General features: G+C 45.3%; 1 protein-coding gene across 2 annotated transcripts in view; it reads right to left on the reverse strand.

Moving 5' to 3' along the window:
* Positions 1 to 14087, reverse strand: part of PPM1H (protein phosphatase, Mg2+/Mn2+ dependent 1H) — a 305996-nt gene that overhangs the window by 23974 nt on the left and 267935 nt on the right. For both annotated transcript variants that reach the window (XM_006072608.4, XR_003108843.3), the window contains exon 9: positions 89 to 240. In XM_006072608.4, coding sequence (XP_006072670.1) covers positions 89 to 240 — 152 coding nt within the window. The remainder of the gene's footprint in view (positions 1 to 88; positions 241 to 14087) is intronic.

Consider the following 14087-nt stretch of genomic DNA (forward strand, 5'->3'; position numbering starts at 1 on the left):
GATGAAAATTGCACAATTATTATCTATTTTATTCACATGATGAAACGCCACTTGATTAACAACCCTCCAATCATGGAAATGCACAAACCTGTGAGGGTCATCTGGATCACAGTTAGGGAGAAACTGAGTGATTGCTTCTGCCACTTCTTCATTTGATAAAACATCCCAGAGTCCATCAGTGGCCAAGATCAGCACATCATCTGCTCCATGCTCGTATTTGGAGAGATCATAGACTCTTACCTGAAAAGAACAGGAATACCCTGCTTAAGAAGTTAGGAGCATATTATTCCCCTGAACAGACCGGCTTCTGATTTCCCTTCCCTTTTCTTGCCCAGCCCAGTGGTTTTTAAGTGTGCACCGTGCTACACGTGGCTGTGCAGCACACTTTGTGGCCAGGGGTAGCCTCCTCTGGAGACTAGACATCTGGGGCCCCAAACACAACTGTAAATGAGCCCAAGAAACGAATAGTTGCCAAGGAGGAAGTTAACTGAAAACGTAATGCCTGAGATGTGGCTGGAACAATGACACAGATACGGCGGTAGCTAGCAGAGCAGCAGGAAGCTTGCTGCCTTCCTTTCTTCGCACATCCATCCCACAGACATTGATTAAGGGTCTGCTCTGTGCCAGATGCTCTAAGTATAAACAGCAGAATTCCCTGCTTCTGAGCTCTCAGTCTGTGAGAGAGATAAGGCCAGTCTAGGCTCTGTAGAAGCTGCTCTGCACATATTGGCTTAGGACTGTGGAGACACATTTTATTTCATGTCCTCACTTGATACCTTTTGGCTTGTCTTCTCTGGGACCCCTGGAGCTGGACTGGTCCCATGTGAGCATGGAGTTCTGATGCTGCACTTAGGTCTGAGGACCCTCAATGCAGCCTAAATTACAAAGGACACGTGCCAAGAGTATGTCTTAGCAAACTTGAAGTCTTTCCTCATCTCTAGTACCTGAAATGACTTGGCTATTTCAACATCCCCCTTGATTCTTGGAAAAGAACACAGTGATCTTAGCAAAACTAACACTGATGAAAATCAAGCCTCACTTCTGTTAGGCCACCCTTACTGGAGCTAATGTTCACCCTACTTGGGTGGCACAGAAGGAGACGAGTTGGGGATTTCATTGCTATGCCCTACTAATTTGACAGAACCAGCCCTGTCTACACCCCCTCATGAACTGAGGACAAAGACAGGTCAATTTCATCCAAGTCCTTCAACCTCATTTCATTATCCTGTTTTCTAAAAACAAGTCTAAGTGACAGCTGCAGGCAGGGGAGGGCGGAGGATGGCAGGCAGGCAGCAGTCCCCGTGTCCCATCGCAGAGTCCTGTCCTGTCATCTCAGATCTCGAGACAATACAATTCTAAGAGCCTCCAGAATGTTCACATCCACCTCTGTAAAAGCCAAGCCGCCTATATTTCAGGAAGGTTTGCCCAGGCCAGTGACACCCTGCTACAGGATGAACAGCCTATACCCAACAGCAGAAAACAACAAAATGCCCACACCTGCCCCAAAGTTTTGGAGAAATGAGCTCAAATGGAAAATAGCCTCTGTGGCTGGCGAACAACACAGCAACAGTTTAGCTAACGGTACATGCAGCATGAACCACGCCCGTGAGCGTGCGGTGGGGGAAGACTGGACTGGCTTTTAACATCTTCCTTTCAAAAGGCACATTCACTTCGGGTTAAGTTTATATTCTGGAGAACACACTGTGCCATCTGGGGCCAAATTAAAGACAACAGGAGTGGGGATCTTAAATTTACGGCAAACTGGAAAGTCCCAAATTCCAGAATTTCAGCCTCAGGCCACTGAACCCATGTGGTTCGATTTTTCCTCTGCAGCAGCAAGCAAACTCCCTCTGCTTTATCTTCTGTGGTTCCTGGGTGTCTTGGAACAGCGCTTCTGAGAAGTTAATGCGCACAGCAATCAGCCAGGATCCTAATGAAATGCAGATTCTAACTCAGCGCTGGGGTAGGGCCTGAGAGCGTGCACTTCTAATTTGTTCCCGTGTGATGCTGGTGCTGCCGGTCCCTGGACCACTCTTTGAATACTAAGGCCACCAAGAAGTCCTGCTGGTTGGTAATAGGGAAACCAAGGGCTCCATGATATCTAGTAGTCTATCCCTTAGGGGAGGTTACAGCAAGGACAGCAAATGGCACTTCTGAGCTCCCACTTTCAAGTCCTGTATCATGTGTTGTTACCTCCGCTATGTAATCACTTGGCTTATGAGAGACTGCTAGCTTCTTATTGGGGTATATCTACAAGAAATTTATGTGATAATTTGAGCTCCTTAGGATCGAAAATGTTCCTTGTAAAGGGAGGAAGGGAGATGTGGGTGTCACGTGCTTGTAGCATCTTATATTTGTAGCTAAATACAAGATGCCACCTGCCTTCCAAAAGAGGTTTCATGGTGGGGGGAGTGGAGGAGGTAGGGTGTATGTGTATATATATAGCCAAATCACGTTGTTATACGCCAGAAACTAACACAGTATTGTAAAGTAATTATCCTCCAATTAAAAGAACTTGCCAATCATTATTTCTGCCTGAAACTTATGAGATACTTTCAGCATATCCTTTCTGAGAAAAATGATGGACAATTAAGCTTAAATACATTTAAGAAGTCATGTAGTCATGTATGGATGTGACAGTTGGACCCTAAAGGAGGCTGAGCACCTAAATATTGATGCTTTCAAACTGTGGTGTTGGAGAAGACTCTTGAGAGTCCCTTGGACTGCAAGGAGATCCAAGCAGTCAATCCTAAAGGAAATCAGTCCTGAATATTCATTGGAAGGACTGATGCTGAAGCTGAAGCTCCAATACTGTGACTACCTAATGTGAAGAAGCAACTCACTGGAAAAGATCCTGATGCTGGGAAAGATTGAGGGCAGGAGAAGGGGCAACAGAGGATGAGATGGATGGATAGCATCACCAACTCAATGGACATGGGTTTGCGCAAGCTCTGGGAGTTGGTGAAGGACTATGGAAGCCTAGCATGCTGCAGTCCAGGGGGTCACAAATACTCAGACATGACTTAGCAACTGAACAACATTTAAAAAAAGAAAAGAGAGGTTTCTTAGGGCTGAAGATAATATCCGTTTCATTTCAGGACCTGCCCTATGTGTAGGGTGCCAAAGTTTCTTCCGGCGCTTTCTGCTGGCCCCCAAAGTGTGGAGATTCGAGTTGTTTTAAGCGGAAGTTGTCCTGCCCGCTACTCAAGTAGAAATCTGACCAACAGAATGGGTGTGGGTTGATAAATAGAAACATGTTAGAAAATGTTCCTTTTCAGTTCCGTCAGAAAATTGAATCCTTCCCTAATTCCCCTATTCACATTTCCATACAACTCTCTAATGCAGTTTCCTTACCCAACATGAAAATCCCTCTCAATACCATTCTCCAAGCAATTTTTATGTAAATAATAAAAAGCTAGCCTCAACCCTATTCCCTGAGGCACTCCCCAATTAACATCCTTTTAGGGTTTTTTTTTTTTACTGCTACCCTTTGTTTCCTGCCGTTTAGCCAATTTCCAAAGGACTCTGCCAACTGTCCACTCACAGCCCGTGTCTTATGCATTAACCTGCGATGAAGAACATTCTGTGAAAACCCCCTCAGCAAAGCTGGACTGCCGTGCAAGGCATCCCACTACATGCTCATCCTCCCCAGTACCAAGGGTTTCAAAAGATTCCAGTGGGCTCTGGAGACCCGACCTTCCCTCCCTGGAGGCGCTATGGGCCCTCCTCCATCAGACCACACTCGCCACGCCAGAGAGCCCTGTTCAACTCCTCAAATAGCTTCTTAATGTTCCAGGAAGCCCCACATCAAAAGTATGGGCTCGGAGGCTCCCTAGGACTCAGACACAAGGAGAACAGTCTGTGGGAGAGGAGAGGTGCGATCGGCAAAGGCCTCTGTGGGAAGGTCTGGGAACATGAGCAGAACTCCTCATGGCTCCTGCCCTCGTGCCCATCTGCCAAGAAAAGGAGAGAAAGTCCATGGGCATCCCACAACTCTTGCCGTTTCTCAAAGCCGAAGAGAGGTGAGTCCTGGGCGGATCCCTCTGCCCTCCTGGGTGCTTCGTGCCATGTTTACTGAGCACTTACTATGTGCCAACCGTTGTGAACAAAAGTGACCAAAGTCCTCACAACTTCTCAACAAGGTGTGACAGACACACAAATAAATTACAGTGTCAGATGATGACAGGTGCTTGAAGACAAATCAAGCAGGGTAAGGAGAGTGGCAGGAGAGCCCTTTCAGAAGACGTGGTTAAGGCAGGCATCTCTGGGAAGGCACCATGTGAACAGAGGTCTGAAAGGTGACTTTCCACAGGACCCTTCCCATGGCTCCTCTCCAGTTTGGGGACTGTCACTCCTCCTCTGGTTGAAGTGTGCGGACACTATCAGACTGGTGGCGAAGGACAGAGGCTGAGGGGGACAGTCACCTCCACTGCCAGAGCAACCCTGAGGAAGATCTGAGAGCAGCCATCTCTCTTTTTTTTTCCACGATCCTCTGCAGACGCAATTCCTTTCAGGTTCACTAACACAATATTTACCTATGTGTACCAGTCTAGGTCGGAGAAAGCAATGGCACCCCACTCTAGTACTCTTGCCTGGAAAATCCCACGGGCGGAGGAGCCTGGTGGGCTGCAGTCCATGGGGTCGCGAAGAGTCGGACACGACTTAGTGACTTCACTTTCACTTTTCACTTTCATGCATTGGAGAAGGAAATGGCAACCCACTCCAGTGTTCTTGCCTGGAGAATCCCAGGGACGGGGGAGCCCGGTGTGCTGCCATCCATGGGATCTCACAGAGTCGGACACGACTGAAGCGACTCAGCAGCAGCAGCAGCAACCAGTCTAGGTTCACCTCTCTGTCTCTTCTACATGAATAGTTATTCTCAAACTTTAATGTTTTATGAATCACTTGCAGCACTCATAAAATTAAGGTTCAAGGGCCCATCTTTAAAGATTCTGATTGTATAGATCTGAGCCCAGATATCAGGCTGTGTGCCTGGCAAGTCACTTCAGTTGTGTCTGACTCTTTGCGACCCTATGGATTGTAGCCTGCCAGGCTCCTCTGTCCATGGGAGTTTTCAGGCAAGAATACCAGAGTGGGTTGCCATTGCCTCCTTCAGGGGATCTTCCCGACCCAGGGATGGAACCTGCATCTCTTGTGCCCCCTGCACTAGCGCCACCAGGGCCACCTGGGAAGCCCATTAGACTATGTAAAGAAGAGCAATTCCACATCAAAGGGTGGGGGACCCTCTCCTTGAAAACACAGTTTTAGGGCAATAAGCTACCCCGGGGCAAGGTCTGAGTCGTCCTGTTTGTTTTTGCTCCCAGAACAGTGCCCAGATGCCAGCCCGTGGAACCACGCAGTAAGCCACCAAGGGAAGTGTTGCCCTTGCTGGGCATCTACACTTGTCCTTCTTACAGTGAACAACCCAAGAGCTGGTCAACTTCTCTCCCCTGCAAAAGTCAACTTCGAGAGGCCAGAGATTCCATTCTGCACTTCTTCTGTGGGCCTCGCCATGTCTTTCATAGAGTAAAATCCCACTAGATTTTCAGGACAGACTTGCTCAGACAGAACAATGTTAATCCCCCAGTCGCATCTGACTCTTTGTGTTCCCATGGGCTGTAGCCTGCCAGGCTCTTCTGTCCATGGAATTCTCCAGGCAACAAGACTGAAGTGGGTTGCCATTCCCTTCTCCAGGGTATCTTCCTGACCCAGGGATTGACCCTGGGTCTCCTGCATTGCAGATAGATTCTTTACCACCTGAGCCACCAGGGGTTGTAAACATTTCTGTCTTGGCTCTGCCAGGTCTTAGTTGCAGCATGTGGGATCTAGTTCCCTGACTAGGGATCGAACCCAGGCCCCCTACATTGGGAGCTCAGAGTCTAAGCCACTGGACCACCAGGGAAGTATTGGTGAGACAGAATAAATGGGAAGAAAGGAGGAAGAGAAAGAATTCAACATATAAGATCCATTCAGAAGACCCCCTAATCTCATGGTGACCCAACAATTTTAGCTTTTAAGACTCTGATGCTCCCAGGCAGTCATCAAACTGTAATGTGCTGATGTTTAAAAGTAGCAGACTCTCCTTTTCTCCCCTCATCCTCAGGGAAGCTGCTAACAGACCAAAAAAAAACAAAAAAACAAAAACAAAAACCAGCCTTGGGGGAGCAGGAAGAAGTTCAAGGGCACCAAGGGTCGTGGCTAATGTGCCCCTGAATGAGCCAAGTGCTGATGGCTCTCACAGCCCCTCCCCCTTTAAGAGCAGCTAGAGACACCCTTACCTTTGTTAGCAGCCCCTGCTCTGCAGGGGAGCCAGGGACAAACAACTTCAATACGGTACCTTCCTGCAATGCTCAGTCGGATGCTGTGTCAGCGCGTGTCTAATATTTGTTCGCTTCTCTACTCTATTACTGACGACCTTTCAGCGGCCTGTTCAGAGAGCTCATACTACTGTAAGCTGATGCTGCTTCTTGAAGCCACTCTGAAAAAGAATCCATCAATTCTTCCATTTGCCAGATCTCGGCTACTCCGCTCGGACGTCCTCACCACTTTCACATCTTTATCAACTCAGCAAATTCTCCAAACCCCTTTTCCCTTTTAAGTACTCGAAGGAGGACGGGATGTTCCCGCAGCTCAGGCCCTGCTGCCTGCAGAGCAGGAGCCCTCCCAGCCTGCGTGATGAGAAGCCCTCCCGTCTGGTCTCTACTTCTAACCAGTCTTGGGCTTGAGACAGGTCATTTATTTCTTTAGCCCTCAGTTTTCTCATCCCTGATATCATTGTTTAAAAATTGAGAAAACTAAAAGACAAGAAAAATAAATATGATAACACCTGTTCTACCTTTCTCACAAAGCTATTGTCAAGATCAAAGGAGATGATGTGGAAGGGAACTACAAATTCTTTCTAATGCATGACATGTTTTGTTTTTTTTTAAAAATCTTTTGGCTATGCTGCATGGCATGTGGGATCTTAGTTCCCTGACCAGGAATCACACTTATGCCCCCTGAATCAGAAGCATGGAGACTTGACCACTGGACCACCAGGGAAGTCCCAGCATGTTTTTGTGATTTATTTATTATTCTGGGGCTCTGAAAGTAAGCTAGTTGGTGGAAGGAGGTGAGTTAAGAGTGAGCTCAAGGAACCTGGGTCTCACTTAAAATGGCAGTGATTGGGACTATTAATCCTGTTTTGGCAGATAAGCCAGGTGGCTCCCAAGGTAAAGGCTGCTAGTAGGTGGTGGGAACTAAGAAGAGTACAAATTCTCGTCCTCTCCACCCTCTGTGGCCAATGAACCCAGAAGCTCAACCTGCAAAAGTCTGAACATGGCATTTGTACCAGCAGAAAATAAAACTCTAGCACATTTCATCACAGTTCAACAAACTGAGTAGATCCTTTCAATACTGGCATTCTGGCAGGCTACCAAGACTGCACCCAAATTCTCTGTTGTGATTCCATCTCTACTAGATGATGTCATGAAGAAATACACACTGAACTTGGGCTTGAGACCACGCTCTGCCCTTAGCAGTTAGGCAACACCACTTTGTTCATTCACATTTTAAAGTTTCTTGACAACCTGCCAGGAACACAAAATGAAGAAGTGCTGATTAATCAATCAGATGGGGAGTGTCAGGGAGGAGGAATTTGGGCATCACGTGCCATACATGGAGAGGGAAACGCAGGGGGCCAACGCCTGGGGATGAGAGAGGGGGCTGGTGGACTGGAGCAGGTCTAGGTATTTTAGTTTGGCTGGAAGTAATGTATTTCCACTGGGGAGTGGTGAGGGACGAGGCTTCTCAAATCTTCAGTGTCTCCCTTTGTGAAATGGAAGGTTAGGACAAGGCGGCCACTGGGGATGCTAATGGCTCAAATATTCCCCAACTCTTCCATCATAGGATGAGTCATGTGGATGGGAATGACCACATGACCTCAGAGTATCTGGCTGCAAATGAATGAAGGGACATTTACGTATGACCAATATGTCGCCTACTACCCCAGAAGAGCTGACTCATTTGAAAAGACCTTGATGCTGGGCAAGATTGAGGGCAGGAGGAGAAGGGGACGACAGAGGATGAGATGATTGGATGGCATCATCAACTCGATGGACATGGGTTTGGGTGGACTCCGGGAGTTGGTGATGGACAGGGAGGCCTGGCGTGCTGGAGTCCATGGGGTCGCAAAGAGTCAGACACTACTGAGCAACTGAACTGAGCTGAACCCCAGAAGAAGCTGGTTGCTTTGGCTGTGGGTATAATTTTCTATGTAAAATGTACCAGATATTCTTGAGGTTTTATTATTATTATTACTTTTTGGAGTCTATTGACGAGGGTGGCTATCATCTAAAAGGGGATTCCCAGGTGGCTCGGTGGTAAAGAATCCACCTGCCAATGCAGGAGATGCAGGTTCATTCCCTGGGTCAGGAAGAGCCCTGGAGAAGGAAATGGAAACCCACTCCAGTATTCTTGGCTGGGAAATCCTATGGACAGAGGCGCCTGGAGGGTTACAGTCCACAGGGTTGCAATAGAGTTGGACACAGCTGAGCATATGCACACACACCATCTAAGAGTTAAAAAACCTTCTAAACCAGCTGAAATAGTAGGTAGGATAGACAGTCTGAAGTTGTACCCAGTGCCTGGCTGTGATAGCTAAGGCTTTCATTTTCTCCACTTGAGGCCAGAACTTTATAACTCAGGGAAGTAAGCTAGATGAAGGAATTTCCTTTACATATGGAGGTGGGGGTGGGGTGGGGAAAGGGGCTCTCCTATCTTCTGCTCCTTTATCTGGAATTCCAATGGCTTGTTCACCACTGAATCAAAGGTTCACTGAATGGATCAGTGAACAAATGGACTTGAATCTAGTTTGTTAGTTATCTGAGGAATACATTTCTGTTCATTAAAATGCCGTTTGCCTGAGATAATTTTGGTTTCTGCTGTTTTCCCAGCATAATTATTAACAGCATTCCCACTGACTCTCAAAACTGTCCTGGTTGAGAGTTAAGTTACCTAGTCTCCTGGCGCGTAAATAAGTAAACCACCACTGTTCTTTGTTCTTGTAGCTGTGCTTTGTAACTGTGGGGACCGAACCTAACCACAGTGTGTTACCACTCACAGGACTGACTTCACAATGGCAGGATTTCAGGGATCTCAAGTGAGCAGGAGAGCAGGTTACTCTGTCTCTTGCCTTAGGAGAAGAAGCCGAATCACCCCTGGTAAGCTACGGGGTACCTGCCATGTGACAAAGTCCACTGCAAGCAGCCCAGGTCTAGGTAGACCTGTGCGTAGTCGGAGAGTGAGGTATGAAATAGCCCTAGCCTAGTAGCCTAGAACCACAGGCACAGAGAGAATGAATTATGCAATCTAGGACTAGAGCATGGATGACTTTAGGATTACAAAACTAAAGTTCCTGAAACACTGAAGAACAGTTATGACAGTATTTTTCCAAGAGTGGTCTCTGGATCACTTGCTTCAGAACTGTCTAAAAATGTGAAAATCCCTAGGACCTCCACTCTAGACCTTGTGATTCAGGTTTTTGGGAAGTGGATTCCAAGATTTACATTCTTTAACAAACTCCTCAAACTATTCTTATATGCATTAATACAATGAAAATGAAAGTGAAAGTTGCTTAGTCATGTCTGATCTGCAACCCCATGGACTATACAGTCCATGGAATTCTCTAGGCCAGAATACTGGAGTGGGCAGCCTTTCCCTTTTCCAGGGGATCTTCCCAACCCAAGGATCAAACCTAGGTCTCCAGCATTGCAGACAGATTCTTTACCAGCTGAGCCACAAGGGAAGCCTGCATTAATACAATAAATTAATGTGAAAAAGATACTCTGTGTTTAACTGAAATATTCAAGTGAAATTATTGTTCAGGAGAGGATCAGAGGATCTCCAGTGAGAAGAAATGTTTGATAGAATGTACAGGTTGGCTCCTCTGTGTGACCACAAATTTCATGAGTTGCCAAGCTAGATTATTTGGTGTGTGTCCAAGTAAATTTCAAATTCTGGTTTTATTCAAATGGCTTGTTGGCAAATCTCGAGACACTTCCCAATGGGAACCATCCATGTGGATGACACACGGCTGCATCACAAGTGATTTTTTTTTAACAACTAGACTGGAAATGCAAATGTTACAGATGCAAATGGACAGGCTAGGGCATAAAGTCTCTCCCGTATGTAAAGTCAGATGGTACTGGAATTGAAGAAAGCAGTTCTATACACTCTTAACATGTGACTATTTTCCCCCCAGACATTTTCAGAATGCTGATAGTGATGGGAAGAGGGTATAAGACTCCCCAAGGGGGCATCAACCCAACTGAGAAGGCAGATGTATGAGATGCTATAGACGCAGGACTAGAGAGGAGGTTCCAGAAACTGCCCACAAGCTGAACTCAGAGAACAGAGAGTAGAGTGGCACTTGCTGGGGGAGGGGGTGGGGCGAGAAATGGAAAGAGAATGGTCAAAGGGCACATGCTTGCAGTTATAAGATGAATAAGTTCTGCCAATCTAAAGTACAGCAGGGTGATTATAGTTAAATATCTGTATATAGTGTGTTTTATATACTGTTGGTTGGCCAAAAAGTTCCTTTGGGTTTTTCTGTAAGATGTTATGGAAAAACATGAACAAACTTTTTGACCAGCCCAATATATATAATACATATTGTTACTGTTTAGTCACTAAGCCATGTCTGACTCTTTTGCGATCCCATGGACTGTAGCCTGCCAGGCTCCCCTGTCTGTGGGATTTCCCAGGCAAGAATACTGGAGTGGGTTGCCATTTCCTTCTCCAGGGATTGAACCCACAGCTCTGTGTCTCTTGCATTGGCAGGCAGATTCTTTACCACTATGCCACTTGGGAAGCCCCACATATATACATATAAATATATATATTATATATAATATGTGTGTGTGTGTATATATATATAAAATATATATATAAAATAATAATACTGTATTATATACTTCAGTTCAGTTCAGTTCAGTCGCTAAGTCGTGTCTGACTCTTTGCAACCCTATGAATCGCAGCACGCCAGGCCTCCCTGTCCATCACCAACTCCCGGAGTTCACTCAGACTCACTTCCATCGAGTTAGTGATGCCATCCAGCCATCTCATCCTCTGTCATCTCCTTCTCCTCCTGCCCCCAATCCCTCCCAGCATCAGAGTCTTTTCCAATGAGTCAACTCTTCACATGAGGTGGCCAAAGTACTGGAGTTTCAGCTTTAGCATCATTCCTTCCAAAGAAATCCCAGGGCTGATCTCCTTCAGAATGGACTGGTTGGATCTCCTTGCAGTCCAAGGGACTCTCAAGAGTCTTCTCCAGAATGACAGTTTGAAAGCATCAATTCTTTGGAGCTCAGCCTTCTTCACAGTCCAACTCTCACATCCATACATGACCACAGGAAAAACCATAGCCTTGACTAGACGAACCTTTGTTGGCAAAGTAATGTCTCTGCTTTTGAATATGCTATCTAGGTTGGTCATAGCTTTCCTTCCAAGGAGTAAGCATCTTTTAATTTCATGGCTGCAGTCACCATCTGCAGTAATTTTGGAGCCCCCAAAAATAAAGTCTGACACTGTTTCCCCATCTATTTCCCATGAAGTGATGGGACCGGATGCCATGATCTTCGTTTTCTGAATGTTGAGCTCTAAGCCAACTTTTTCACTCTCCACTTTCACTTTCATCAAGAGGCTTTTTAGTTTCTCTTCATTTTCTGCCATAAGGGTGGTGTCATCTGCATATCTGAGGTGATTGATATTTCTCCCGGCAATCTTGATTCCAGCTTGTGCTTCTTCCAGCCCAGCGTTTCTCATGATGTACTCTGCATAGAAGTTAAATAAGCAGGCTGACAATATACAGCCTTGACATACTCCTTTTCCTCTTTGGAACCAGTCTGTTCCATGTCCAGTTCTAACTGTTGCTTCCTGACCTGCATATAGATTTCTCAAAAGGCAGATCAGGTGGTCTGGTATTCCCATCTCTTTCAAAATTTTCCACAGTTTATTGTGATCCACACAGTCAAAGGCTTTGGCATAGTCAATAAAGCAGAAATAGATGTTTTTCTGGAACTCTCTTGCTTTTTCCATGATCCAGTGGATGTTGGCAATTTGGTCTCTGGTTCCTCTGCCTTTTCTAAAACCAGCTTGAACATCAGGAAGTTCACGGTTCACATATTGCTGAAGCCTGGCTTGGAGAATTTTGAGCATTACTTTACTAGTGTGTGAGATGAGTGCAATTGTGCAGTAGTTTGAGAATTCTTTGGCATTGCCTTTCTTTGGGATTGGAATGAAAACTGACCTTTTCCAGTCCTGTGACCACTGCTGAGTTTTCCACGTTTGCTGGCATATTGAGTGCAGCACTTTCACAGCATCATCTTTCAGGATTTGGAACAGCTCAACTGGAATTCCATCACCTCCACTAGCTTTGTTCGTAGTGATGCTTCCTAAGGCCCACTTGACTTCACATTCCAGGATGTCTGGCTTAGGTCAGTGATCACACCATTGTGATTATCTGGGTCATGAAGATCTTTTTTGTACAGTTCTTCTGTGTATTCTTGCCATCTCTTCTTAATATCTTCTGCTTCTGTTAGGTCCATACCATTTCTGTCCTTTATCGAGCCCATCTTTGCATGAAATGTTCCCTTGGTATCTCTGATTTTCTTGAAGAGATCTCTAGTATTTCCCATTCTGTTGTTTTCCTCTATTTCTTTGCATTGATCGCTGAAGAAGGCTTTCTTATCTCTTCTTGCTCTTCTTTCGAATTCTGCATTCAGATGCTTATATCTTTCCTTTTCTCCTTTGCTTTTTGCTTCTCTTCTTTTCACAGCTATTTGTAAGGCTTCCCCAGACAGCCATTTTGCTTTTTTGCATTTCTTTTCCATAGGGATGGTCTTGATCCCTGTCTCCTGTACAATGCCACGAACCTCATTCCATAGTTCAGCAGGCACTCTATCTATCAGATCTAGGCCCTTAAATCTATTTCTCACTTCCACTGTACAATCATAAGGGATTCGATTTAGGTCATACCTGTATGGTCTAGTGGTTTTCCCTACTTTCTTCAATTTAAGTCTGATTTTGGTAATAAGGAGTTCATGATCTGAGCCACAGTCAGCTCCTGGTCTTGTTTTTGCTGACTGTATACAGCTTCTCCATCTTTGGCTGCAAAGAATATAATCAATCTGATTTCAGTGTTGACCATGTGGTGATGTCCATGTGTAGAGTCTTCTCTTGTGTTGTTGGAAGAGGGTGTTTGTTATGATCAGTGCATTTTCTTGGCAAAACTCTATTAGTCTTTGCCCTGCTTCATTCCGTATTCCAAGGCCAAATTTGCCTGTTACTCCAGGTGTTTCTTGACTTCCTAGTTTTGCATTCCAGTCCCCTATAATGAAAAGGACATCTTTTTTGGGTGTTAGTTCTAAAAGGTCTTGTAGGTCTTCATAGAACCTTTCAACTTCAGCTTCTTCAGCATTACTGGTTGGGGCATAGACTTGGATTACTGTGATATTGAATGGTTTGCCTTGGAAACGAACAGAGATCATTCTGTCGTTTTTGAGATTGCATCGAAGTACTGCATTTCGTACTCTTTTGTTGACCATGATGGCTACTCCATTTCTTCTGAGGGATTCCTTCCCACAGTAGTAGATATAATGGTCATTTGAGTTAAATTCACCCATTCCAGTCCATTTTATTTCGCTGCTTCCTAGAATGTCGACATTCACTCTTGCCATCTCTTGTTTGACCACTTCCAATTTGCCTTGATTCATGGACCTGACATTATATACTTAAAAGTTGCTAAAAGAGTAAACCTTAAATGTTCTCAGCACAGAAAAGGACTGGGAATTATGCGATGTGATAGAAGTGTTAGCTAATACTACTGTGATAATCATTTTGTGACAGTTGATCCTCAAACAACTAGGGGGTTTTCTGCACAGCTGAAAATCTGCATATAGCTTAAATAGTCAGCTCTCTCTGTGGTTCCTCCATATCTGTGGTTCAATCAAACTCGGACTGTGTAAGAACTGTAGTATTTACTACAGGGAAAAATCTGTATAAGTCGACCTGTGCATTTCAATCTCATGTTGTTCAAGGGTCATCTGTAT

Source organism: Bubalus bubalis, chromosome 4, assembly GCF_019923935.1.
Source record: "Bubalus bubalis isolate 160015118507 breed Murrah chromosome 4, NDDB_SH_1, whole genome shotgun sequence".
In the NCBI taxonomy this organism is placed as follows: domain Eukaryota; kingdom Metazoa; phylum Chordata; class Mammalia; order Artiodactyla; family Bovidae; genus Bubalus; species Bubalus bubalis.